A 25,835-nucleotide genomic window follows, 5' to 3' on the forward strand; every position below is an offset into this window, starting at 1 on the left:
AATTGATAACTCTTCTCATCAATTCTAATTTCTTGTTTCTCCTGAAATACAACAAATAGAAAACATATTAGTCCCAATACATATACATGTACTTCTCATAGGATGTTTGAACCTGACAATAATTTATTAAAAAATAACAAATAAATAGAATGGGTTGTTGAATATATGCATATACATGTCCTTCCCATAGGAAATATGATACATGTTCTGGATGAAGTTGCAGCAAACTAGGGTCCTGAGGACCTCTTGGATATCCTCCATCGGGATGTAGACGATTCATATTCACTGAAATTCCATATGGCCACCATGTTAATCATAAGATTACATATGCAAAACTTAACATGATAACAAAAATACAATAATGACATGCTATTGATGAAGAAGAACAGTGCTACAATCCATTGATGAAAGAAGAATTCAAAGAGTTCTTCAAAAACCACTAAACAACTTCCATAATTGGCTAAAGCGAAAAAACAGTCCCTTATTCAGTTCTTAAATCCAATTTAATATCTCTACTTGAAGAACTAGTACATAGACCCCGTAATTAACCAGATATGCGTTATCCTCATCCACTTCTTTTATTAGTAACAAATTCAAAACCAAATGAAATACTACACCGAGTCCAATTCAATGGACCTCAGGTAAACAATAACCAAACCCTAGATGGATAAACAAATAAAAACACAGTAGTCCCCTTCTAAGTAACCATCCTCGTCTAAAAACTAAAGAATTCAACTTTAATGAGTAACTAAATCATTTCATCATAATTCGACATTGATAAGCAACTAATCATTTCATCGTAAAGGCAAGAATCCAACTTTCATAAGCAACTAAATCATCGCATCAATAAAAAAGAATTCATGTTAGTTCAGTAATCAAACCATTAAAAAACCAAGCAGTTCAATCAAAAACTGAATAATTCGATTTATAGATAGACAAACGACTCCATCAAAAAAAAAAAAATTCAATTTAATTTCAAGCAATATCAGAGAACAATGCTGCTTATAATACAAGCAACAAATTAAATCCAATGATATAGTCACCTATCATGCTACTTATAAACAGGAGCAAAACCCCCAAATTATAACTGAAAACACGAGCAAAACCACAATCTACAAGAAACACACCCAATAAGCATAGACCCAATTATTTTGTTCTATTACGAGTATAAACCACCAAATTAAAAAAATATTTACAGTTCTACAGAGACCAATAATATCAAGTTTAGCAAAAAAATTTCCCAAAAGATTAGGAGCCACAATAATATCAAGTTTAGCAAGAAATCTAGAATCAAAAGATAAAAAAACAAAAAAATAAAATAGAGTAGTTAGTGCATGTCATATAAGGTATTTTAGTTGACTCTAACCTCTTACAAGACCTTTGTTTTAACATTAGTACTAAAAGTAGAAGATAAAAGAAGATAAAAAGCAAAATGTTAATTACAAAATTCTAAATACATTTAACATTGTTTCATTTGAGGAAGAATCAAAGTAAAATCAATCAAGTTTGAAAGTAACTATAAGATACATGGAGAGAGGGAGACAAGTTTTAGCACAATTACTGCTTAGGAAATAGATGGGGAGTTTAGACTTCAGATCCTTGATTTAAAAGGAATAGTTGCAAGACAAACTAAATACAAGAACAATGGAATATCTTGAATCATTAGTATAAACCCCCAAATTTAAAAAATATTTACAATTCTACAGAGACCACAAAATTCCAAGCTCTCAAAAGCTACAAATTTTAAAAATCTAATTCCATCGCAATGGAGCCACAAATTAATTCAATCTATACTAAATTCACAAGAAATAACTACTATGCTTGAGTATAAGCCCTAACCAAAAATCATGTGGCAATCTAAATATTAAAAATCGACCCACATACCTTCACTCTGTGAAATGACTTCAAAATCCAAGAAATGTTGTTTGTCAATGACGTATACTATTGAAAATCAAAATCTATGAACTATTTACTAATCTTTACCAATGAGATATCAAATAGGCACACAAAAGAACTCACAGGTCAAGAACACTGAGCCAATGTTCAAATATGCAGAAAAAAACTCATCGAAGTTAAAATTTACAGTTGCGCGATTTTCGGATGTTCAATATCAGAAAATCTCAAAAATTCGGATGTTGTACATCAGAAAACGGGAAAAAACATTGTTCGAGCTGCGGCTAATTTCGGATGTTCAACATCCGAATTTCTAATACTTTTGGATGTTGAACATCCAAAAAAGGGCAAACTTGTCCTTTTTAAAAAATGGTGTTATGGATGATAAAAACGGACACTTTTGTAATAATGTAAACAATAACGGATATATATATATATATGTATATATATATATATATATATATATATATATGTGTGTATGTGTGTGTAGCTTTCTCTATCTTTTGATCCACAAGAATTTCCTTGTGCTCATTTATTGACTTAGACGTAACATTTGGAATAGTATTTTGAGCCGTCATAGTCAATACGAGAATTCTGATACATTAAAACTCCCTTTTTTGAGGTGCATCCGTAGTTCTACGGTTGCATCCTTATATAAACTTTTTCCCTAGAACAATTAATAGTCCCATCTTCAAACAAGATAAAATGGCATTCAATCTGTATACAATGACCAGTAAGGTTAATGCAAGAACTTACAGATACACACAATTTAAATGTCATCAATAAATGACAAACCCAAAAAGAAAAAAGAGAAGAGGATAAAAATACAATGTTTGATTGACTGACCGAGAAATTTGGCAAACACAGGTGAAGAACATTTCCATTCTCCCTACAAATCCCAAAAACCCTGCAACAAACTTCTCTCTGTGACGATAAATGATGGCAATTCCCCTCCAAACTCTCTCCCTGTCGTCCCGTTCTGAACCCCAAAGCCCAGCTCTCTCTCTGAACTCTCTTTCTCTTTGTCTTCGGCACTCTCCAGACCTCCCCTCTCTGCAACAACTTCACGCTCATCTTCTCAAAACCCACAACCCTCAACCCCTCTCTCTCTCCAACACCCTTATCTCCATGTACTCTCTCTACAACTGCATGCCCTCTGCTCTAACCCAATTTCATCAAACCCCCATTAAGCACTCCTTCTCATACAACACCATTATCAGAGGCTTCACAACCCATGGCCACCATGAAAAATCCCTCAGTTTCTATTCTCTAATGCTCAATTCGCAAACCCAACCCGACGAGTTCACGTTCCCCTTTATTCTGAAGTCGTGTTCTTCTCTTACTAACAAACCCATTGCATTAGAATCCCATAGCCGACTGGTCCGATTAGGATTCCAATGGGATGTTTATTCTTCCACTGCACTGATCGATGTTTATGCGAAATTGGGCTGCATTGATGATGCAAGAAAAGTGTTTGACAAAATGAGTGAAAGAAATGCGGTGTGTTGGAATGCAATGACTGCTGGTTATGCTTATAATGGGCTTGACTTGGAGGCCATAGCCATTTTTAGGGAGATGTTAGAGATGGACTTTGAGCCTGGAGTCTCGACCATGGCGGCTGTTTTGCCTGCTTGTGCAAGGCTGCATGCTCTGGATCATGGGCGGTGTGTCCATGGTCTGGTGGTGCGCAGAAAGCTTTCGTATGATAGCACGGTGTATAATTGCCTCATCGACATGTATGCAAAGTGTGGTAAGCTTGGCATGGCCAGACAATTATTTGATGAGATTATGGAGAAGACGGATGTGTCGTGGACATGCATGATATCAGGTTATGTCCATTGTGGAATGATGGATGAGGCATCGATCCTCTTTCGGGAGATGCAGGAATTGGGTTTTAAGCACAGCTATGCCACAATGGCATGCATGCTTGATGCATGTGCCGAATTGGCGGACTTGAGGCTTGGGTCATGCATCCATGGCCATGCTGCGAAGCATGGGTTTGACATAGATGTGATCACAGGCACCGCTCTCATAGACATGTATGCTAAGTGTGGGTTCATTGAGGAGGCTAGGAGGGTCTTTGACGAGATGCCCGACAGGAATGTCATAACCCACAATGCCATGATCTTCGGCTATGGCATACACGGCCATGGCACTGAGGCTTTAGAGACATTCAAAAACATGAGAGAAGATGGAGTAAAACCAAATTCGAGCACGTTTGTTTCGGTGCTCTCGGCTTGCAGCCATGCTGGCCTAGTGAATGAGGGAAAGCAGTACTTTGAATCTATGGTGACTCTACATGGTATGACCTACGAGGCAAAACATTATGCCTGCAAGGTTGACATGCTCGGTCGAGCTGGGTTTGTGAGAGAAGCATTTGAGCTCATAAAAGGTATGCCCATCGAGCCCGATGATGTAGTATGGGGGGCTTTGCTTGGTGCTTGTAGGATGCACGGGCATGTAAAGCTTGGACGAATGGCGGCCGAGAGAGTTTTGGAATTGAAGCCCGAAGAAGCTGGTTATTATGTGCTGGTAGCAAATATGTATGCCGCAGAGGGCAAATGGGGGGAATCTCTAAGGCTGAGAGAGATGATGAGAGAGAGAAATATGAAGAAAGAAGCAGGTTGCAGCTCAATTGAGGATGGTGGTTTGGTTCATTCATTTGTTGTAGGAGATTTCAGGCACCCAGAGTGGGGTGAGATACATGAGAAGATGGGGGAGATGAGTGAGAAACTGAGATGTGAGGGCTATGTACCTGATACAAGCTTTGTGTTGCATGAGGTAGAGGAGGGGGTGAAGGGAGAGAGGCTCTCATTGCATAGTGAGAGAATAGCATTGGCTTATGGGCTGATAAAGAAGGGAAAAGGGGTGCTCATCAGGATTACAAAGAACTTGAGGGTTTGTGGGGATTGTCATAATGTGTTTAAGCTAGTGTCTAAGATTTATGGTAGAGACATTATAGTAAGGGACTCCAATCGTTTCCACAGGTTTGAAAGGGGGCTGTGTTCTTGTAAGGACTACTGGTGAGCCCTTTGAAGAGCCTGTGTACATTCATTCATTCACAAACCATACAAATGTAATCATTGATGCAAATTCAAAACTCTTACTGAAAAGCAATGCTGACCCACTTTGAAGTCAAGTACGTAGATACACTACATACTGCAATAACTTAATAGAATGCTAACTAACTTCAAGGACGCCTGAGAGAGATCAGAGATCCTCTACAACTATTAGAGATTTGTCATGATAAATTTTGATTCTGATTACCAGTCCCATTTTTATCACAATTAAGAACTCTTTTTTTATTATAAGTTACATGTCCTTATAAAAGAACATTACGAATTTGAATTTGCAAGTAAACATGTCACTTACCTTGTACTGGCATTGAAATCTCAATGGATCATGGGGAGCAATTTGCAACCCAGTGACTATGGATGTCGAAAGTTAAATTTATTAAAATAGACTGTTTTTTGACATTTTATTTGGGAAAATTACATGCATTCTCTTATCTAGCCGACCCCAATTAGTTGGGTAAAGACTTTGATGATGATGACAACATACACCCTCTTACCTAAAAGATCCTACACAGATTCCCGCAACAAATTTGTGTCAAACTATTATACCTCGATAATGATTTTCACTGCATCTACCTTCAAGTAAATATAGGACAATTTTTCTGTTAAGCGGGTGGAAATTTTTGAATAGAAGTTGGTCCAGCATTTCAAGTGTCAAACCGATTTCGAGTAAAAAAAAGCAAAAAATGAATGAAAGTGGGTTTGACACTCCAAGTTCTGAACCAACTTTCGGTTCATTTTTTTCTTTTTAAACTTCTAGGATTCATATTTTACCTTGTCAGTTTCGCACTTGCAATGCCAAACCAACTTGAGGGCATTTTTATCTTAGATTGCCCAAAAGTCTCTAGGGTATCTAGAGACTTAATTTTATGGATTTTCGAAAAGAATAGAGTTTCCAAAGGCTATATCAAGTGACAGATATGTATGACACAATGCTAACTAGTGTGAAGACAACTAGTGGAGAGCCTAGTGAGTTTTTAGTAACAATAGGCTTACATCAAGGGTCAGGTGCTAAGCCTATATTTTTTTGTTTTGGTTATGGACGAGTTAACTAAGAGCCTACAAGATGAGGTAATGTAGTGTATGTTGTTCATGGATGACACAGTTTTGATTGATGATACTAAAAGTTTTGTCAACCTGAGTGTTCTCAAATCTAACGATTTTAAAATTAACCAGACTAAGACATAAATATGAAATGCAAGTTTAGTAATAATAAGAGTAAAAATAAAGAAGTAGTTGAAATTGATGGATAAGACAAACCCAAAAGATATTATTTTTTATGTCTTGAGTCGATAATCCAGAAGACTAGAGAGATTGAGGAAGACATTGCATATAGAATTAGAGCTGGGTATGCGAGGTAGAGATATACATCTGGAGTTTTATGTGATTGGTGCATACCAATGAAACTGAAGGGGAAGTTGTATAGGACAACTGTAAGACCAATCATTTTTTATGGGACAAAATGTTGGGCAGTCAACAAACAACTTACTCATAGGATGAGTATAATTGAGATGAGAATGTTGAGATGGATGAATGGCAAGACAATAGATAATAGAATTCAGAATGATTACATTCATGAGAATTAGGTGTGACCTCAATAGGCAATAAAATGAAGGAAAGTAACTTAGGTCACGTGGCCATGCGTGGCACATACATAATACAACATTGGTTAGGAGGTGTAATTTGCTTCAAGTAGACGGCTCTAAAATGGCAAGAGAAAGGCTCAAAATGACATAAATGGTAATAGTGAGAAAATATATGGTGACTTATGGTTTTACTGATTGTATGACCCTTGATAAAGCAAAATGGTGGAAAAAGATTCATATAACCAACCCTAGATAGTTGGGTTAAAGCTCCAATGATGATGATGATTACCCATAAATTTTATTAGAGGTAAATGTGAAGAAAAATAGTGCCAAGCCATTTGGTGTGAAAAGGTATTTTGTTGGGAGGTCCTTTGTGAATGTTCTTTTAGGTAGGAGGAATATGTAATTTCCCTTTTAATTTTGAAATAGAACACAAATTAATATCAAATTTGTTATTAGCATATTTATATTTTTTAAATGTCTAAATCAAATTCCTATGTACTATTATCTAGGAAAAGTTATAGTAAATTGATAGAAAATCCCATTTTATTTCAAATTTAAAGATAATTCTTTTTAATTTTTAATAAAAAGTATAAAAATTAATTCAAGAAAATAAAATACTTTAACTAACCTCATAATTTTCAAGTGTATTTTGGTCATTTTATTTCTTTAATCTTTTTTTATTTTTTTATTTTTATTATTAAGGTGTGATGTTGAGAAGTAAGGACATCATAAATTTGAGCTTAATCGTATATATAGAAACAATAATAATGTTAGTTTACAACATGTGCCTTAAAAAAGTTCGGCTAAACATCAATATAAAGGGACAAAAGGGCTTAAATTATCTTACAAAATCAGGCTCTAAAGATCTCAATTATTACTCTAAGTTCTAGTTTTCAAGTTCTATTTTGTAAAATTTGAGGATATGAAAATTTCTAAATACCACTGTTCAAGGTTGAGAGCATGTATATTATTCATCAATAGGAGCATTCGGTAAAGCCAACCCCTTGGAGAGAAGATTTACTGGGGTGGACTCTTGTAATATAAAATTTTGAGAACACTTCAACAATCACTAAATGATTATTTTCATTCTTTAACACTTATATCTCATCCTTTAAAAATTGGATAGTCACTATTAAATCTTAAAACCTGTCATTAGAAATTGTTTTTTATTTGAGTTCAATATCTGGGTTGAAAAGGTTCCCTCCCGGGTTTCCAAAATTACTCCTTAATTGAATTTTACCCTAAATGAACAAAATGCTCTCAAGGGAGCATGTAATCACTTTTGGTAATTTGACTCATTGCTCAAACGAAATTACAAAAAACACCCCTAGGGATGCAAAGAACTTGAAATTTGTTAAGATTTTCAAATTGGACAAAAAAAACAGTCAGCAAAAATTTCATTGAGTAAATAAAAAAAATACAAGCAGCAAATGAAAAACGAAAAAGAAAGAAAGAAAAAAACAAAAGGAAAGGGAGAGAGAAGAAAAAAGAGGTGGAGATTATGTTAGCGTATGGATATCTATATTGATATACATCATTATAAATACATTTCAGTATGGATATGTATATATATGGGTATATATCTCTTCATTATGATAACTAATAATTATTCATAACCGTTGGTATTTATCTTTAATTGTTAAAGGTTGTATATTTATACGAGTGTCTTGTATATTTTTTATTAATAAAGAGCGGGCTCTCTGCAGTATTCTGAGTTTCTAGTATGGTATTAAAGCGATAGGCTCCTCAATGTCAAGATCTGAGGTTGCATCATGGTATCAGCTCTCTAAACGCAAAGTCTCTTTCTCCTAAGTAATCTGGTTTTCTCTCTCTACGTTTCTTCATGTGTTTCTGGCTACAACCCTATGCCATCGATTGGCTTTGATACAGCGGACAACCTCGATCTCTTCTTGGCTTAGCAAAGCTCTCGCTCCTCCTCTCACGCTGCTCCTTGAGCCTACTGGCAAGAAGCTTTTGGTACTCTGCTGCTTTAGCCTTGGCCTTTGGATATACGTGTCTTCATTCAATTCCTTCAAGTGGTTGACTCTCTCTCTCTTTCTCTCTAAGAATTCGTTCCCATTGAGAGAAAGAGTCCTCTCATAGTTCGTTCCCAACAGATCCCACATAGTTCCTTCCCAACATATCCCACAAATTTGTTCTCTTCACAAGGAGATTTCCTAGTGTTGACGTGTGTGCAAAACTTTGGTATACTGATCTCTTGACTTTAGCCCTTCCTTTCCACCTTGCATAAGATCCGTCATGCACGAGATCCTTGGCTCCATGTTTTTATTTGCGCTCTCTGATTTTGAACCCCCTACTCGCGCACACTAATATTTTGTGATTTAGTTCTCACTTTTGTGATTTTTGTTTGCACGTGAGCCCTACTTGCGCTCTCAACAACCACGCGCCTCCATCGCATGAAAAGACTTCCCCTTTGTACAAAAAACTCCAGCTCTTCTTTTCGTCCATGGTTGAATCAATCAATACTCTCTCTCCAGTGAGAGAAATCATAGACCAAGGAAGCACTGCCAAATGCCTTCGAGTCGTGTTTCGACTCTCTGCCAAATCGTGTTTCGGTTCTCTGTCGAGTCGTGTTTCAACTCTTTGCCAAACGACCTGTGTCTTTGTTCTGGCCTGTGTTTTGGACTGCGAGTTGTTGAATCTATCTCAGACTGCGATTGCTGACTCTATCTTGGGTCCACACTGAGTTATGTTGGCTCTTCCAAGTGTCATTTTGTCTTCCAAGTGTCATTATGTAAAGTATCATTTTGTACTTCTTATTCAAGCAAGAGAGCACCGCTTCTATTGGTCATGTCATGCACATGAAGACTTAAAAATCCAACTTGTTCGTTTATACAACTTATGCTAAAACTCCAGCTACCTTGCATAGCATCTTGAGTTTGAGGGGAGTGTGAGCGTATGAATATCTATATTGATATACATCATTATGAATACATAATGAATACATATATATATGTATGGGTATATATCTCTTGATTATGATAAAATTAATTAGTAATTATCCATAACCGTTGATATATATCTTTAAGGGGAGTGTTAGCGTATGGATATCTATATTGAGATACATCATTATGAATACATATCAATATGGATATATATATATATGTATGGGTATATATCTCTTGATTATGATAAAATTAATTAGTAATTATCCATAACCGTTGATATATATCTTTAATTAATTGTTACTGGCCGTATATTTATACATGGTCTTGTATATTCTTGATTAATAAAGATAGAGTTTTCTGTTGTATTCAGAGTTTCTAATAGATTACAGTATAGAGATGAGAGTAGGGGGAATAAGAGGAAAGATTTAAGAGGTTCCTCCTTCACTAAGCGATTTTCTTCTCCATTCCTTTCTCTAAAAACATGGGAATAGATTATCTCAACAAAAGTTGTATTTTATGCATAATTGGGAGCAGCTGCAAAGGAACCAATGAAGGATCTCTATTTCATTTAATTACATTTAATGAATCACTCACTAGTATTACCCAGACCCCCAAATCTTGCAACTTGTTCTTTTCCTCGGACACTACCATCAAAGTTTAGCTTTAGTTACCTGTCCATTGGAGGTTTCCAACCAAAAGATCGTGCATTCCTTTTGGCTTTTACTATCAGCAAATCAGAGAAGTTTGTAGAGAAGAACTCTTTTTGGAACTTGCTAAACTCTGGGGCGGCCTATGCTCAGTGGACCACCAAAGTTATTATGGTATTTATTAGGTGTTACGGTTCCTGGTCATTCATTCAAAAGTTCTAGAAATACATTCCTTCCATAGTGTCCACAAGGTTGTTGCTATTAAGATTCTCCATAAGTGTTTCTCTTTCGAGAAAGGTGGTGATAGGCAGTAGTCAAAGAAGTGTGTTATTTTTCCTGGTAAAATCCAAGATCACTTTGATAAACTTTTGATATAATTTTATATATAACATTGTAGAGACTCCCGTATAAATTCTAGCAAAGGGAATTCCTAAAACCTTGATTCAGAGCCCAAGTCTTAGTGAACACTAGCATACTTTGACCCAATTTAAATATCTCAAAATCATCCAAAGCATATCCGAGTTGTAGTAGACTTCGAGAACTTTTCAACTGTCCAAGAATCACTGAAATTAGACATGCGGATCAAAAAATACAAACCTCTGAAGTTTACAAGGGATAACTACCAAAATACCCCTAAGCACCGTGCATCGGGCACAGGCTGTGCCTAGCGTGGCCTGATGGCCTTGGATGCCAATTGTATTTAGAAAAGGAGTTTTAGGTTGGTTTTGTGATCCGGAATATTTTAAAAAAAAAATCTAAAAAAGAAAACCTAAACCTACTCCAAATAGAACTAGGGGATTAGATCAACAAATTTCAACCCTAACCCTCATGAAAACCGATAAATATCCCCTCTATAATCCCCTAAAATACACTTGAAATCCCTAGAAAAATCTTTAGAAAGTTCTCAAATAATTAGGAAAACCCATAAAATTCCAAATAAATAGGAAAACCCTCTAGAAATTTAGGATAAATCCTATAAAATTAGGATAAATCGTAGAAAGCCTATAAAAATATGCAACATCCAAAATACCTTAAAAAAAAGGAAAAATGCTAAAACCCTTAAAAAATAGGAAAATCCTTCAGAAAAAATGGAAAAATTCTAGAAATCCTCAGGTAAAAGCTCTTAAATCCAGGTGCTATCAAAATTCCTCATCCTAGAAACAAGTTTTCCTAGATCCAAATCAAAACCTTAGAGTCATGCTTCATGAAGGTATCGAAAGGTGTAAATCAACCTGCGGTCCTGATATCGGCCCTTACTCCGGGTTTGTAAAAGTATGTGCGCTTTCTCTCTCTTTTATTCTCATTGTTTGAGTCATTCTTCATGAAGGCATCAAAAGGTGTAAATCACCCTACGGTCTTGACTCCGGGTTTCTAAAGTATGTGCGTTTTCTCTCTCTTTTATTTTTATTGTTTATTTATTTCTTTATTTTTCTGCTTTATTTTATTTTTCCAAAACTTATTTACTCATAGATTTAGTTTAATTTTAGAAGCTTTTTAAGGTTGAATATACGGATTTTGAGTTGGGGCTGCCTGTGGACTCAGAAAAAGACCAAATATGTACAGATCTGCAATGTTTCTGAGCCCATAATTTAAGTGACCCTACTCTCTCTATTAATTTCTAAAATTAACTCGTTCCGCATGGTATTTAAGTTGATATCGCTCTGAGACTGATGCAAATCCGAGCATAAATAGTTTGGCACCCACTATGGCACCCACAAGCTTCTGATCTGCCTTGGACCCATAAAACATTTTCTGAAAATTTTCATTAATATTTTACATAAAGAACATAAATTACAAAAGTCGAAAAGCACTGGAAAACACCCAAAAAGACCCTGGAATTTGATCTAGGTCCTCTGTTGTGCGATACATAAGGTATGTTGAGCTACATGACACTCCCTATGTCGCGTAGATATGCATGACACACTCTGTGTCGTGTTGTGCGACACGCCCCATGTCATACAGTACGGACTGCCAAAAACATTTTCCATCAGCCAATTCTTACCCATTCCGGCTCCCTATGATTTTTTTTTTGCTTTCCTGTTTTCATTTTTAACTATTCTGTAATTCCAAAAAAAAAAAAGGAGATTGGGTCGGGGTTTTCTCTGCTTTATTTATTTAGAAGTAGATCTCATCTTTCTTTTTTTTATCTTATCTGCTTTAAGTCTTATATGCATAGCTTTTAACCTTTCTGACTTTTTTTCTTTAAAGATCTTTATCTTCTGTGCTAATCATAACAAATATAAATGGAAAAAGATAAGTAAATTAGGTTTTCAAATTCCTTGTCTCTTGTTTTCCCTTTATCTATAAATAGCTTAGGTTTTAAAATGTTTGTCTCTTGTTTTATCCTTATATGACATAGATTAGGTTTAATTCTTTATTTTTTACTTTATCCTTATTTTGCATATTAGATTAGGCTTTCTTCACTTTATTCGGTTAGATCGAATTTGATCTTATCTTTTTTACTTTATCTGCTTAATCTAGGAATATTTGATTTTATCTCATTATTTCTATCTTTATCTCTTACATATGTAGATAGGCTTGTCAGCATGTACCCATTTGACCACACTTACCAGACACCCTATTAAGTGTTGATTTTACACTTAACCACACATATTCAGACATAATAAAGGTTTCTAGTACAGCATAGAAGATCTATGCTTCCCCTACCATCCAGCCTTCCAATTTTGATGAAGAGAGTCATTCACCGTTTTGATCTTAGATCCGACTTCTCAAAGTATTTTATTTTTAGTTTTTTTTATACATATTTTATGAACATGAAATTTAGTATGTACCATATTCTTATTAGGGCGTACCTATAAAAAATATTAAAATTATTTTTTCAATAAAATATAATGACCAAAATACCCCTTGAATTTTTCAGAGGTAGTTTGGTCATTTTATTTTATTGAAAATATTTTTTTAATATTTTTTACTAGTGAGAGTTTAATAGAGGATTAGGCATCAAATTTTTGGTATTAAAATAATCTATAAAAAAAAATTAAAAACAAAATAGTGTAGAGACATGACATTGTAATTGACGCAATCTTAGCCCTCCATTCAGAATGGACGGTTAGATAAGGGGAAGGATATAAGTTTTATGCTGTTGGGGAAGCATAGAAAGCTTGCCCAACATATCCAAAAACCTTCAAATTTTCGAAAAACCCCTACACTGACACTTAAATCATGTGGGAACCCAGTTTCGTATGCGAAGCATTGGGAATGTGTCCAATGATTAAGCAAAGCACCTTTGGGGATACTGACCACGAAACAAACTCACAATAGTAATGGTAGGCCTCTGCCTACAACTATAGTGGGACCTTACGTGGGTACCTATCAAGCCTAGCCAATTTTCAACTTTTTACTTGGATACCCACCAGACCCGGCCTACTTATAGCCCTAGGTCAAATTGTTTTCAAACTATTTTTGTGTGCCTTGATTTGAGCTAAATTTAAGTCTAGGACTAAGATAGGTTCTTCGAGCCTAGGTTAGTCAGACCCAAGTTTAGGTCTAGCCTAGTTTAGATCTTGATCCATCCAAGTTCAAGTTTCGGTCTATGTTAGGTTTGAGTTTAGAGCTAGTGAGACCCAAGTTTAGACCTAACCCGATCTAATTATCGATCCATCAACGTTTGAGTCTATGTCAACCTAGATGCGAGTATAGGTTGTAAACCAAGTGCAAATCTATATCCAAGTTCGAGTCTAGGCCTACTTAAGGTCATGTCTAGACCTAGCCAAGTTTGCATCCAGGTGAAGCCAAGTTCGAGTCAAGGCCCAGCCAAGCCCTAGTCTAGGCTAGTAAGGTCCGAATTTAGATTCACCTGGGTCCGAATGTCGGTCGAGTAATGTTCGAATCTAAGTCTAGTTAGGTCCTAGTGTTGGTTTAGTCTAGGCCTCTAGCCCTAGGCCTGAACCTAAGTCAAAGCCCAAGTCTAAAAGTCTGAGCCCAAACCCACACTTAGGTCGTCATTTAAGGCTCAAGCCCAATCCAGAGTCTAGGCCTAGGTCTGCTCTTGGTCAAGGCCCAAGTTCTAAATCCAGGTCGATCTCCAGCCATAGGTCGACGTTCAAGTTTGGGTCCAGTTTAAGTGAGTTCCAATATTTCCTAGTCTAGCCAAGTCTAAGAATCATGGCTCACGACTAGATCAAGATGCGATCTAACCCTTTATACCAGTCTAGGTCTAGGGAGCCAGGTCAGTCCTTGGGGCATCACCAAGGAGCACCTTTAAACCGTAGGACCTATTAGGGTAAGTCTAATTACAACTCACATGAAACCACAACTAGTCATGTAGGTCCCCAAGCTACGAGTCATCCTGCCTGTGGTTCAAGAACCAGGGCCCACTAAGTAGCAACCTGAATGATGAACTCATCAGACAGGCTAACCTATGAGATCTAGAGTATGGTAAAAAATTCCGTCAACACGACCAAGGCAAGTCAAAGATGTAGAACTCTGAAACCCTTAGATCAATCGACTCAAACTGGGTTAACCTTCCTCCTAACCCTAATAACCAATTGGTCAGATATTAGTAGAGTCATGACTAAAACTAGGCTAGCCACCAAAAAAAACTAGAAAGTTAGGCATCTTCACCTAAACCTAGGAGTTTATCAAGCCAAGCCCCTACTCACCATGGTGCCCCTCGACCAATTCTGAGGACTACGGGCCCCTCTCAATCGATAGTCTTAGAGATGATCATGCAGTTAGGCATAGTGGCCATGCTAAACCCTATAGGAGCTCGGACTGATGTCCAAGTCAAAGATCAAAGGACCTCTTCTGCTGCTGACCAATATAATCATGCCATTTCCACCCACTCGGCAAGTCCTCATCGCCGAAGCACTCATCCTGACCCACCTCAAATCCCAACAGAGGGATATGGTCAGGGTCCTCTTGGATCCTATGGTCAACCCAGTTTAGTGAGTCAGTTTGGGAGAGTCTATGACTCACAACTCAGTCGGCCCTTACCAGCTGGGGGACGTGCTCAACTTCGAGCCAACCGGTTTGAGCTTAAACCTACCCATATCGAGCCCAACCGGATCCGGCCTAAACCTTCTCCTCTACCTCATGCAACACAAAGCTTGTCGAGAGAGACAGAGGGAGGGAGAGATTCCGCAGGGAGAGGGAAAGAGTTGGGATGCAGCAGGGTTAAGCAGCCATGAAGAGGGAGAATTGCAGACGGCCAAGAGAGAGATATTCAACAGGAGCAAGGGAAAGAGGGCTCCTCTTTTCCTTGAGACAAATGCAACAAGCTTCTTTGGCTCGTGCGAGCTTAGGAAAGAACTCTAGGGGACTGACCTGATGCAGCAAGCTTCTTCTTTGGCTGTGAGAAATAGAGGCGAGGGAGATAGAGCCACCCAAAAAATAGAATTGAAAAAAATTTGCTGAACAAATCGGAGTTGATTTAGTTTTAGACGGCGTTTTGGGGCTATTTTAGAGGCAAGAAGGATGCCGTTATGACCCAATCAAACCCTGGCAAATTCTCTTTTTAAGAGTAGCAAAATTTTCAAAGGGTGCGGTTTGCATAGTGCGTAGGCTCTAAACAATCAAATTAAACCTGTGTCGAAAAATGTGATTTCAATATTGAAATTTTTTGTGATGGGTGCAGGTGGCATACGGATGCATCCGTACGTGTAGAGGTAAGGTGCACCTTCAAATTTTATCATGGTATATAATTTTGATGTAAAATGTTTTTAAGATTATCTCAAAATCTATTTTTATATCTAATTATAAAATTTTAAATTTTAAAAATGGTTAAAATCAAGTAGATCTATAAACATATGGAAATCTCGAAAATTGACGGTGTAGATAATATGTTGTAAATGCACTATTTCTGAGGCTTAAAATCTTTTTATTTTTCATAATCATACATCTCGATGTCGAGATGATCAATCAAAAGGTTTTTCAACATTAAAACTACCTTTTCCGATGGATCAATCAAAAGGTTTTTCAACATTAAAACTACCTTTTCTGATGGATTTTTTAGGAGCACCTGTAGTTTTACATTATAAGGTTGCATCCTTATATAACCTTTTTCTTCTTTTATATCTATATCTTTTCTTCTTTTATATCTATATCTTCTATACAAGGTTTAAAAAAAAGAAGAAATTATCATAAATATACCTTAATTTTCGTCTATTTAGAAAAAAATCTCAACTTTCATAAAACTCGTCCACACGTTTTCCTTCAATTTTGATTGTTTTGTGATCAAAATAACCTTCCAAGTAATATGACTATCGTAATAATTTAAATTGATATTACGATGCTTAAAATACCATAAAACCTACCTAAGCCATATTATACGGTATTTAAAATATTATGTGAGGTTTGAAAGTGCAATTTCCAACTTTCAAATTACCTTTTAGAGTATCCAAATCGATTCTTATATGTGTAGTGCTACAGTATTTTACCACCCTACGAATTTGCTATGTCCATGACCGTCATTGAACGGACCAACAATGGACGACATACTGTCTATTGCAGTTCTATGTGAATTTTTTATTGTTACGGACTTAACATGTCTATGGTCAAAAAATACATGCCGTCCGATTTTTTGGACAGTAATGAACCTATAGGCGAAAGCACTATTCATTTTCGCCCATAGGCAAAATAGAAGTGCCCTTGTTCATTCTCTGGAAATGGGTGTTTGTTGAATTCCTTGACTGTAGAGATGCTAGCTCCTCGACCGCAGCAGTTAATGGAAATTCGACATGAATATGCTTCCTCGAGGGGTTTAAGTTACAAAAGAGAGAAACAATGGGTCTTCAAATCTTTCGAAATTTCAACTTTCAAGCTTCCTTAACGAAGTTCGACACAAGACATCAAACTATATGTTTTCAAGTTTCCTGAACCAAGTTCGACACAAGGCATCAAACCATATGTATATATATCCCACTTAGGGGTGGGTCATCCAAATGTTATATCCTTGAAGCATGTGTGGAATGATTTGCATTAACCTCAGGAATCGTGCGAGTGGCTTTCTTTACAAATTGCCGGTCTCCAATTTTTGGAGACATGACAATGATAAGAGTTTGGTTATGGTAAGAGTTTGGTAAAGCAATCAAGCAATTATGAATTGAGTTTGGTTAAGCAATCAAGCAACTACGAATTTGAATAAATGTTTGGTTAAGCAATCAACCAACTATGAATTTGAATAAATTTATTGATCACTTGTTGTGTAACCATGAATTTCTAAGCTGCACCGATGCAGCTTCCCCAAAGCACTTGGCTTTGGCTAAACAAAAATGAGTACAGAAGCCCACCGTTGAGCAGATTCGAGTAGTTTCCAAAATGTAACAACGAGAGGAGGAACAGGAATCATCAGCCCCGCTCCCTTGAATCAATAAACCCCACAATTTAGACCTAGAACAGGCCCCCTCCACTTGACCTTCGCCATCATCATCATCTTCTTGTTTGTTGAGGAGCTCCTCCACTAGAATGACGCCATCAGGGCCCCTCTCATTCAGCGATCTTCGAATTTCATTCCAAGAATCGATGCCTACTATCTCCTGCCATCTCCCCTCCTCATCCATTGGGGAATAGACATATATCAAGAAGGGCGCTTTCCCTATGTTCCGGACAATCTGTGAGACAGATATGCATTAGAAGAAGCTTTTAGACAAACTAGCCAGAGAGAAATTCAGAAATTATAAAACAAAATAATAAGGGTCATGCAGCAAGGAAAAGCACCGCGTACCCACCTCTGGTATGGAGTCAACCATCCACTGATCCAGGTTTTCGCAAGAGACAGGGTCTTGATTTTTGTGCTTCTTGTAATCGGTAGTATTGGTGGTAAAAGAAAGAGAAAAGGGGCTTCCTCCTCCTCCTCCATTGCGTTGCTGTTGCTGTTGCTGTTGTTGTTTAGTGATGAATCCCGGACACACCTTTTTTGTCAAAGGGCCAGCCCGAACAGGACCACCACTTTGCCGCAGTCGCCTGTTGTTGTTGTGGTGGTTGAGCGGTCCAATAATAATAGGAGGATGGTTGAAGTTTTGGACGTTGGGGAATGATGGTGCCTGGCCGCTGCTACTCGACGGCCCTAACACAAAACAACCACCACCACCACCACCGGCAGCAGCCATGGAGGCTTTTCTCCTCAAACCACCTTCCTCTCTCTCTACACCTCGACTGCAAATAATTCTTTCCTCCTCAAACTACCTTCCTCTCTCTCTACACCTCGACTGCAAATAATTCTTTCCTCCTCAAACCACCTTCCTCTCTCTCTACACCTCGACTGCAAGTTTCTTTCCTCCTCGAACCACCTCTATTGCAAAGAATTCTTGCAGATGGATCTCGGCTCCACCATCCCGGGGACTCGATCGTTTATTGTAAATAACTATTGTAAAGTTGATGGTGTAGATATCGATGGATGAATGGAAAGAGGGCGAAGATCAGTCGCTCTGTCCCTCGTTACCGTTCGGAGGACAACGGAGAGGAGGAAGCGGGGAAGGGCAAAAGATAAGAGCGGTATGCATTCTATACGATTCTTCTCCTGAATCATAGGGCAAGGGACGGGTAGGGTAGCGGAGCGAGAACCTTCCCCTATTAAAAAAAAATGGGGATTATCTCATCTGTGAGTACGGAAGATGGACGGTGAGCGCAAATAAACACGTGTTTTGCACATTTAATATGTCAGTTGCCACGCTCTCGCACGCCCTCCTTTCCATAACTCGGTCCGCGTTTGCATGCCATCACCGTCGAGTCACCATCCACGTCGATAATGTGCAGTCCACATTGACAATGCCAACCCATCTTGTAAATGGCTATGCACGTGGTGCGGTCCGAATAGTAAGCCTAACCTCCCGCTTATTTATCGCTACACTTCATTCTTTTACCGGTGCAGTTGGCATACGGACGCCTCCGTAGCTAGCTGTAAAGGGTATGTGCCTTCAAATTTTGTTACGGTATAAAAATGTTATTAGGATTATTTCAAAATCTATTTTTATATCTAATTATAAAATTTTTAATTTTAAAAATGGTTAAAATCAAATAGATATATAAAAATATAAAAATTTTGAAATAAACTGTATTGATAATATATTGTAAAATACATTATTTCTTAGATTTAAAATCTTTTTATTTTTCAATCATACATCTCGATGTCAAGATGATGATCAATCCAAAGGTTTTTTGCAACATTAATACCTTTTTTTGATGAATTTTTTAGAGGCATCCATGATGCGACAATATAAAGTTGCATTTGGATATATATTTTTTCCCTTTGTGATAGCCTTAAAATATATTTTCATATTTATTTACAAAATTTAAAGCTTTAAAAATAATGTTGATCAATTTATTTATAAAAACTTTAAAATCTTTGACGGTTAAAAAATGCGTTACAAAACTTACCATTCCTAAAACTTGCAAACCATTGTTTTTCTTTCTCATGTCAATCTAAAGAGGTGCCTCCTTAAATGAAAACTTTAAAAGTAAACCGCATTAAAGATCTTTTGGGGTTATTTTTCCAAATATAAAAAAGAAAGTATACAATGAAATCATTTTCCTTTCATACCTCATTTAGTTTTCATACAATGAAATCACAAATATTTACAACCATCAGATGTGAAATCTAATAAGTTTGGTGTTTTACAAAATTCAAAAGAACTTCTTTTGAAGCTTGAGCTTGGCCAATGGAACAAATACAACCGTCAAATTTCACATCCAATGATCAAGATTAATTGTGACAACCTTGTATCAAAGGTCAATGGTCTCCTTGTATACTTTTTCTTCAAAACTTACAAAAACATTTCTTATTTTATAAATTGAAATTTTTCACATATTTCTCAATATCATTTCTCAAAGGATATATTACCAAGAAGTAGTCGTCCAATAAGCTCCACAAAATAATAATAATAATAATAAAATAACATCCCAAAAAAATTCCCAACATGCCGATAATAACAAGTATGGATTCCAAGTGCAGAGAGAATCATTTTAAAACCTTCGCAAGAGATGTCTTTTTCTTTTTTTTTCTTTTGATGCTGCTTCGGAAGAGATGATGTCTTCAAAGAACAACCAGGTTTCCAAACCTCAATCAGGGCTCCTCAGTGTTAAAGGCATATCACATCCAAAAGATCAATCACGTAAACTAACAGCAAATAAAATGCAACATACGACACAAATTATAATGGATCACAAAAGTGACAGCCATAAATTCCATAAACCCTGCCAACTCAAGAAACCCAGGGATTATGGAATTCACCACAACAGATTAAACTAATATTCCAGGTTTAATTCAAATTCCCTAAAAGAGAAATAGCCAGTCCTGATCGGTTGAGGAAACAAAACTTGTTTAGTCAAATAACTCAAAAGTAGCTAAACGAACAAAAACCCTATTGGGCCTCAAAACCAGGCAATTACTGCTCATAATAGAAGCGAAAGAAAAAGACATTCCAATTCAAGTGTTGTTTTCAAACAACCAAAAAGAAAGAGACGTATCAAATCATGTGTTGGTTGCACGAGTGTATATCTGCTGGCTAGAGTGGGCAGAAATCATGTGGATGGAACCTCGTGCCATCAAATCCTTGATTGCCCGTCGTGAGAGAGATCCATTAATCTGATTATTAAACAAACGCAAAACCAATCCACAATCGTTACTTATGATAAACCACACCAATATAGCATGATTTTATACAAAGAAAACCATCTGAGATCAAGTGACCAAATAAATCATATTCAAGACAGTGATAATCCACTAGATTCATAAGGACAGAGGACAAAAGCCTAATCTTATTCACCCAAAACTTCTCAGGAAACATTAAATTTTAAGATCAAATTCGGAGGAGAAGAAATGGTATGAATATTCTATAAGCCCTTAAAAGAAAGTTGGGGTGCTCAGGCAGATGAGAGCATTTTCAGATTAGGTTAGTTTTCACAAAATCCAAAACCATATTGATAACACAACAGCGATTCAAAGAGTGCTAAATATTCACCAATAATGTCAACAGAAGCCAATATTATAGGCTTTCAAAGTCAGCATCACACAACACCAATGTAAAAGTTTTTATCCAATAACAAAAAAGATATAATGAGAAGCAGCCAGCAACATACTTGAGCCATCAAGCCTGTTGTATCCTTCATGCAAACCAGGGATTTAAAAATCAGCAGTCCCCTCAATCATCAGGGCACCAAATCCCCATTCACCAATCCAGATCGGCAATTCACCGATCAGGATTAGTGTACAAATACAACTAAAAAAACACAAAAAAGGAAAATAAATCCGGTGGGAATCATACAGTTCTGGGCCTTCCCTAAACCGGATCCCCCAAGAGGTTCTAGATCATATAGGGCAATTTGAGTTCAACCCACAAATTCTTTACCCTGAGACGAATAAATGACACCATGTCAGGATTCAGGGGTCCTATACACCCACCATTCAGTTTTTTATTGCAGTTGAGTACATCCCTGTACTCATATCAATATTTTTCTTATTTTGAACTGATAGTTATCGAATAAAATAAATCAGGTGACAATGGCCTTATAGTTTTATTCAACAAAATGATCAAACCACAGATAATATCATTTTTATTATTTGTATCAATCAGCAAAATAGTACACACAATGGTAAATGACAATACTACAGAATAGATGTTCACCTGCCATTCCAGGAGAACCAAGCATACCAGGCAAAGTTCCCCCTCACACAGTCCAGCCTTATGGAACACATCGGTGGTTTACCGTTTACTACGCCTCATCAAAGGCCCCATATCTAGAGGCTCATTGCAAAAAAAGTGCGCACAATTTTTCAAAGCAATCCAAGACTCAAGTAAAGAACATCAACACGCCCGACCATCAAACTCTTACAATCTAAGTTCCTGTTTGGGGAAACCATTAATCATGATCGAAGTATCTTTTCTAATAAATTGTCATTGAATATTCTAGTGAATAAGTTTGGTCCTCTCCACAGCATACACAAGAGTAAGCCATGTTTCTAAAACCCATTTATTTGAAAAACTCATAAAAAGTTCTGTTTCGCAAATAAAGTTACTGGAAAATGGTTTTTGATTAAAAGCACTCAAATAGACCACTTTCTCAAAACCAGATCATCCTTCCAGACTCACCCTAAACCTCACATATCTCCCCAGGATACAAATTCTCATCTCTTCCCATGGCACAAATCTTTTCCTAAAAACCTAAAAGAAAACCATAAAAGTATAAACACCCACCTGAAATCATCAGAGTCGTTCTAACTAACAAGTAACTGAACTCAAAATTCAATCTAACGGTCCATAAAACAACACCTCTCTCAATTGTTACCTTTCCAAAATAACATCCCCTAAAGACTACTCCAGAAGAATGTTAGCACAGATGTAGCATGAAAACTACATGAATTGGGATATAGGAATAGTGTCTCTAGTTATAATGAGCCCATGACCAATAGAAAGGATTTGAATTTCACATGAAAGGTCTAAGAATCAACAGGATATAAGTGCTCTATCCTACAACGTGGCATGCACACAAATTCTAACATCAAGGGTCTCTGAACTCCCACCTCGATTTCACTTTTATTAAAATTCACACACTATCTAGCGCTATCACAAAGACTTTTAGATTGAGCAAGCCATCATAGAAGGACGGTCTTCCATCATAAGTCCATTGGAAATGAAACTAAGAATATATCCTCTAAGAATGCCTTTCAATATTGCAGTAAATTGTTTTAAAGATACATGACACATGAAACACTGTTTACATCTACGCCAACGCCAATTGACCCATTAAACAACCCCCCCCCCCCCCCTTCGAAAAATAAACACAACCCACAATATCATATCTAGAAATATCTATGGTTTATTTACATTATGGTAAAAATCAGCACATTCATCAGGCAAAAACAAAAAAGGAAGAGATGAAAAGATTAGAGGTCCAAGGCATACCCTCAATCTATCAGACAGGATGGAACGGGTGATCAACTTATACTTTGGCGCCTCAGAAAGCAGCTTGTCATAACTTGCTTGATCAAATATCACCATGTTGTTCACCTTTTCCTTTTGCTTTCCCTTGCTCCATTTCTGTAAAAAAAAAGAAACCCTAAATTTCACCAAAAACACGCTACAATACTCAGTATAGAACGAAAACCAAAACCAAAACCAAAATCAAAATCATCAAATACTGCATCAAATATTTCAGTTTTACTACATAATGACAAAGAAAAAAGCTAAATTCAGTCATAGAAAATAAGTGACACTAAGTATCATCCGAAAACCAAAGGAGACCATATATTTGACAAAACATCTCTGTAAATGTCGGGTATAAATAAGAGATACAGATCTGAAACATAAGAAACCAAAAAAAAAGTTTACAAAATTTCACCTTCCTCTTTTGTTTTCCACCTCCAGATTTTGCAGGCTTTGAAGATGGAGGAGGAGCCTTCGCCTTCTTAGGAGCCTGGTTTAACAATGAAATAAGATAAAATTACGAAAAAAAAATAATAATAATAAGAAACTTGACATAATTGAGATAAAAACCTGGAAGAATTGTGTACCATTGTCTAGTTAGGTTCTTGAGCTCGCAAAAATGGAGCTGCCAAGATCAGGATTGGCGCTTCTCTGGAGCTCTCGTTCCTTCACTATGGGCTAGGTTTAGGGTTTTTCTCTTGACCTCTTCGCTGGTTAAATGGCCCTCCTCCTTTCAGATGACCTAGGGTTTTCTTCTTGGTGGTTTCGCACAATGAGATAGGGTTTTTGGCGTTGGGGCTGACCCAACAGTTAGGACCACTGAGGTGGAACACCAAATGAATCTGAACCGTCGAATGCAGGTAACTTTTGTGTTCTCATCAAAGGAAAAGTATCCCGTCCACGTGATGTGGATGGGTGGAAGGGTGCACGACCGTTGAGATTTCCTTTAGTCATATCTAACGGCAAAATTTTAATTATATGTTTAGTCTTTTTATTTTTATTTAAATATAATATTTATCTGAATTTTTAGGTGCATTTTTTTAAAGAAAATTAAATAAAAATAAGTAAATTTTATTTTTATTAATATTTTTTTCCGTGTTTTTATATTGTTATTTGATTCTAGCTAAACCTAAATTCAAACTAATATTAATTTAAATAAAAATTAAAAATAAAGTTCATTTTTAGCTCTTAGACAAGGTTGTTCAATCTAAACCGTGTCCTAACCCTAGGGCTCCTCAAGATCAATTTTTATCAACTTGAACATGTCGAATCATCTTTGATTCATTTTGTGACTCACTTTGAAAAGAAAAAATTAAAAATTTGATCTCTTAAATCTCCTAAATTTCATCTCATCTGAGACAATCTAAAATCAACATCGATGAAGAATTCATTTGACAAAGAAGGTGGGGAATTCTTTTATCGTTTTTGAGCTCCAAATAGATTTATAAAAAAAAAAAGAAATTTAAGAAGTGACTCTTAAGGAATAAACTATTTAATATTGATCTAATTTTTTACGATTTAATTTCAAAAAGCCTATCAGATGACACAATGAACTTATATTTGAGAATTATAAAAAATATCTTTATATTTTATAGAATTCAAAAATATCAAAGATTTTTACGAACTACATCCATAACAAAAAAATTAGGATCTCGGCTTTCCTTGGGCATCACGGCCCAAATAGAATTGTGATGCACCCAAGGGAAAGAAGCCTTGGGCATCACAACCCTATAAGGCCCATGTTGCCCAACAAAAGCCATAATGGGCAGTTCTTGTGTATTTTGGGTTAAAAGAATTTGGGTATAGTCATTGTTTTTAAGTTTTTAGTATTTTTTTAAAAATAAAATAAAAATATACATAAATATTTGATAATTTTCTTTTATATTTTAACATTAAAAAACGATCTGATAAATTGCTGGAATACTAAATAATTAGTTAATTAAATAGGTACCTTTAGTTGTGGTTTGATAAATGAGTGCAGCTAGCATGGCACCTAGGCTTATGGTTGCATCTCAAAATCAGGCCAAAAAGTGTAGTTGTTGCATTGGAAACACCTACGATGGTGTAAAAATATATCTTCAAGCATTGTTATAAAAAAAATTTATAGGAATTCAAATACTATATTAAAAGGGACTAAAAAGATATTACAAAGTCAGAGACAACTGTCTCAAATAAAAAGGTACCCCCTTGGTAAGAAAATCTGCCAACATATTGGCTTTCCGATTAACATACGCAAAAGCGAAGTTAAAAGGTCTAGATAGGTCCAAGATATGTAGCAACACAATCCTGAATTCCCAAGACAGCTTCTGCTCCCCTTTACACCAGTTAATGACATTGAAGGAATCCCCTTCAATAATACAAAAAAGTTCAAATTCTTAGCCATAAAAAAATGCAGGGCATGAAGAAGTGCATAGAATTCTGCATAATTTGCAGTTCTCTCCCTAAGAGGGCCTGCATAAATAAAAACAATATTTCCAATCCAATCTCTAACCACTCTTCCAAAGCCCCGCTAAACGAACTACCATTAAAGTTGAGCTTAAACCCCAACAATGTGGCCACCCATCTTCCTTTAGGCCTACATTTAATAAAATCCATCGTAAATTTCTTCTAACATCCAATATATCTTGCCCAACTTTGTAATCGAAAGATAAAGCCAAATTGTGTGCAAGATCTTCTCCAAAATTCTCTTAAAGGGCAAGCTTATCCCATCAACACTCTCCTATTCCTTTCCTTCCACACCTCCCTCATAGTCACACCTCTCGTGATTTGCCACAAATTACCAAGCCTATTTGCGGTAAAAAAGAAAGTGACAAATTTGAAAGTATTCTCTCAACTTTTGAAG

At 36.5% G+C, this 25,835-nt stretch overlaps 2 protein-coding genes and 1 pseudogene across 3 annotated transcripts; 1 reads left to right on the forward strand and 2 right to left on the reverse strand.

The window, feature by feature from the left end:
* The first annotated feature begins 2,379 nt into the window (after positions 1 to 2,379).
* Positions 2,380 to 5,006, forward strand: LOC105421498 (pentatricopeptide repeat-containing protein At3g26782, mitochondrial pseudogene; annotated as a pseudogene). The gene has a single exon (XR_016044747.1). The product of XR_016044747.1 is annotated as a pentatricopeptide repeat-containing protein At3g26782, mitochondrial pseudogene (transcript).
* Positions 5,007 to 17,244: 12,238 nt separating this feature from the next.
* On the reverse strand, positions 17,245 to 18,512 carry LOC18444873 (uncharacterized). The gene is made up of 2 exons (XM_006855028.4): positions 17,801 to 18,512; positions 17,245 to 17,683 (listed from the first exon to the last, which is right to left on the reverse strand). The coding sequence occupies exons 1-2, from the start codon at positions 18,179 to 18,181 to the stop codon at positions 17,267 to 17,269; spliced, it is 798 nt and encodes a 265-aa protein (XP_006855090.1). The 5' UTR covers positions 18,182 to 18,512; the 3' UTR covers positions 17,245 to 17,266.
* Positions 18,513 to 20,310: 1,798 nt separating this feature from the next.
* Positions 20,311 to 23,842, reverse strand: LOC18444874 (small ribosomal subunit protein eS25). Its single transcript, XM_006855029.4, has 4 exons — positions 23,581 to 23,842; positions 23,409 to 23,483; positions 22,973 to 23,107; positions 20,311 to 20,655 (listed from the first exon to the last, which is right to left on the reverse strand). Exons 1-4 carry the CDS (start codon positions 23,581 to 23,583, stop codon positions 20,542 to 20,544), a joined length of 327 nt encoding a protein of 108 aa, XP_006855091.1. The 5' UTR covers positions 23,584 to 23,842; the 3' UTR covers positions 20,311 to 20,541.
* Positions 23,843 to 25,835: the final 1,993 nt, after the last annotated feature.

Source organism: Amborella trichopoda, chromosome 11 (assembly GCF_054954075.1).
Source record: "Amborella trichopoda isolate Santa Cruz 75 chromosome 11, AtrichopodaSantaCruz75HAP2 v2.0, whole genome shotgun sequence".
NCBI lineage: Eukaryota > Viridiplantae > Streptophyta > Magnoliopsida > Amborellales > Amborellaceae > Amborella > Amborella trichopoda.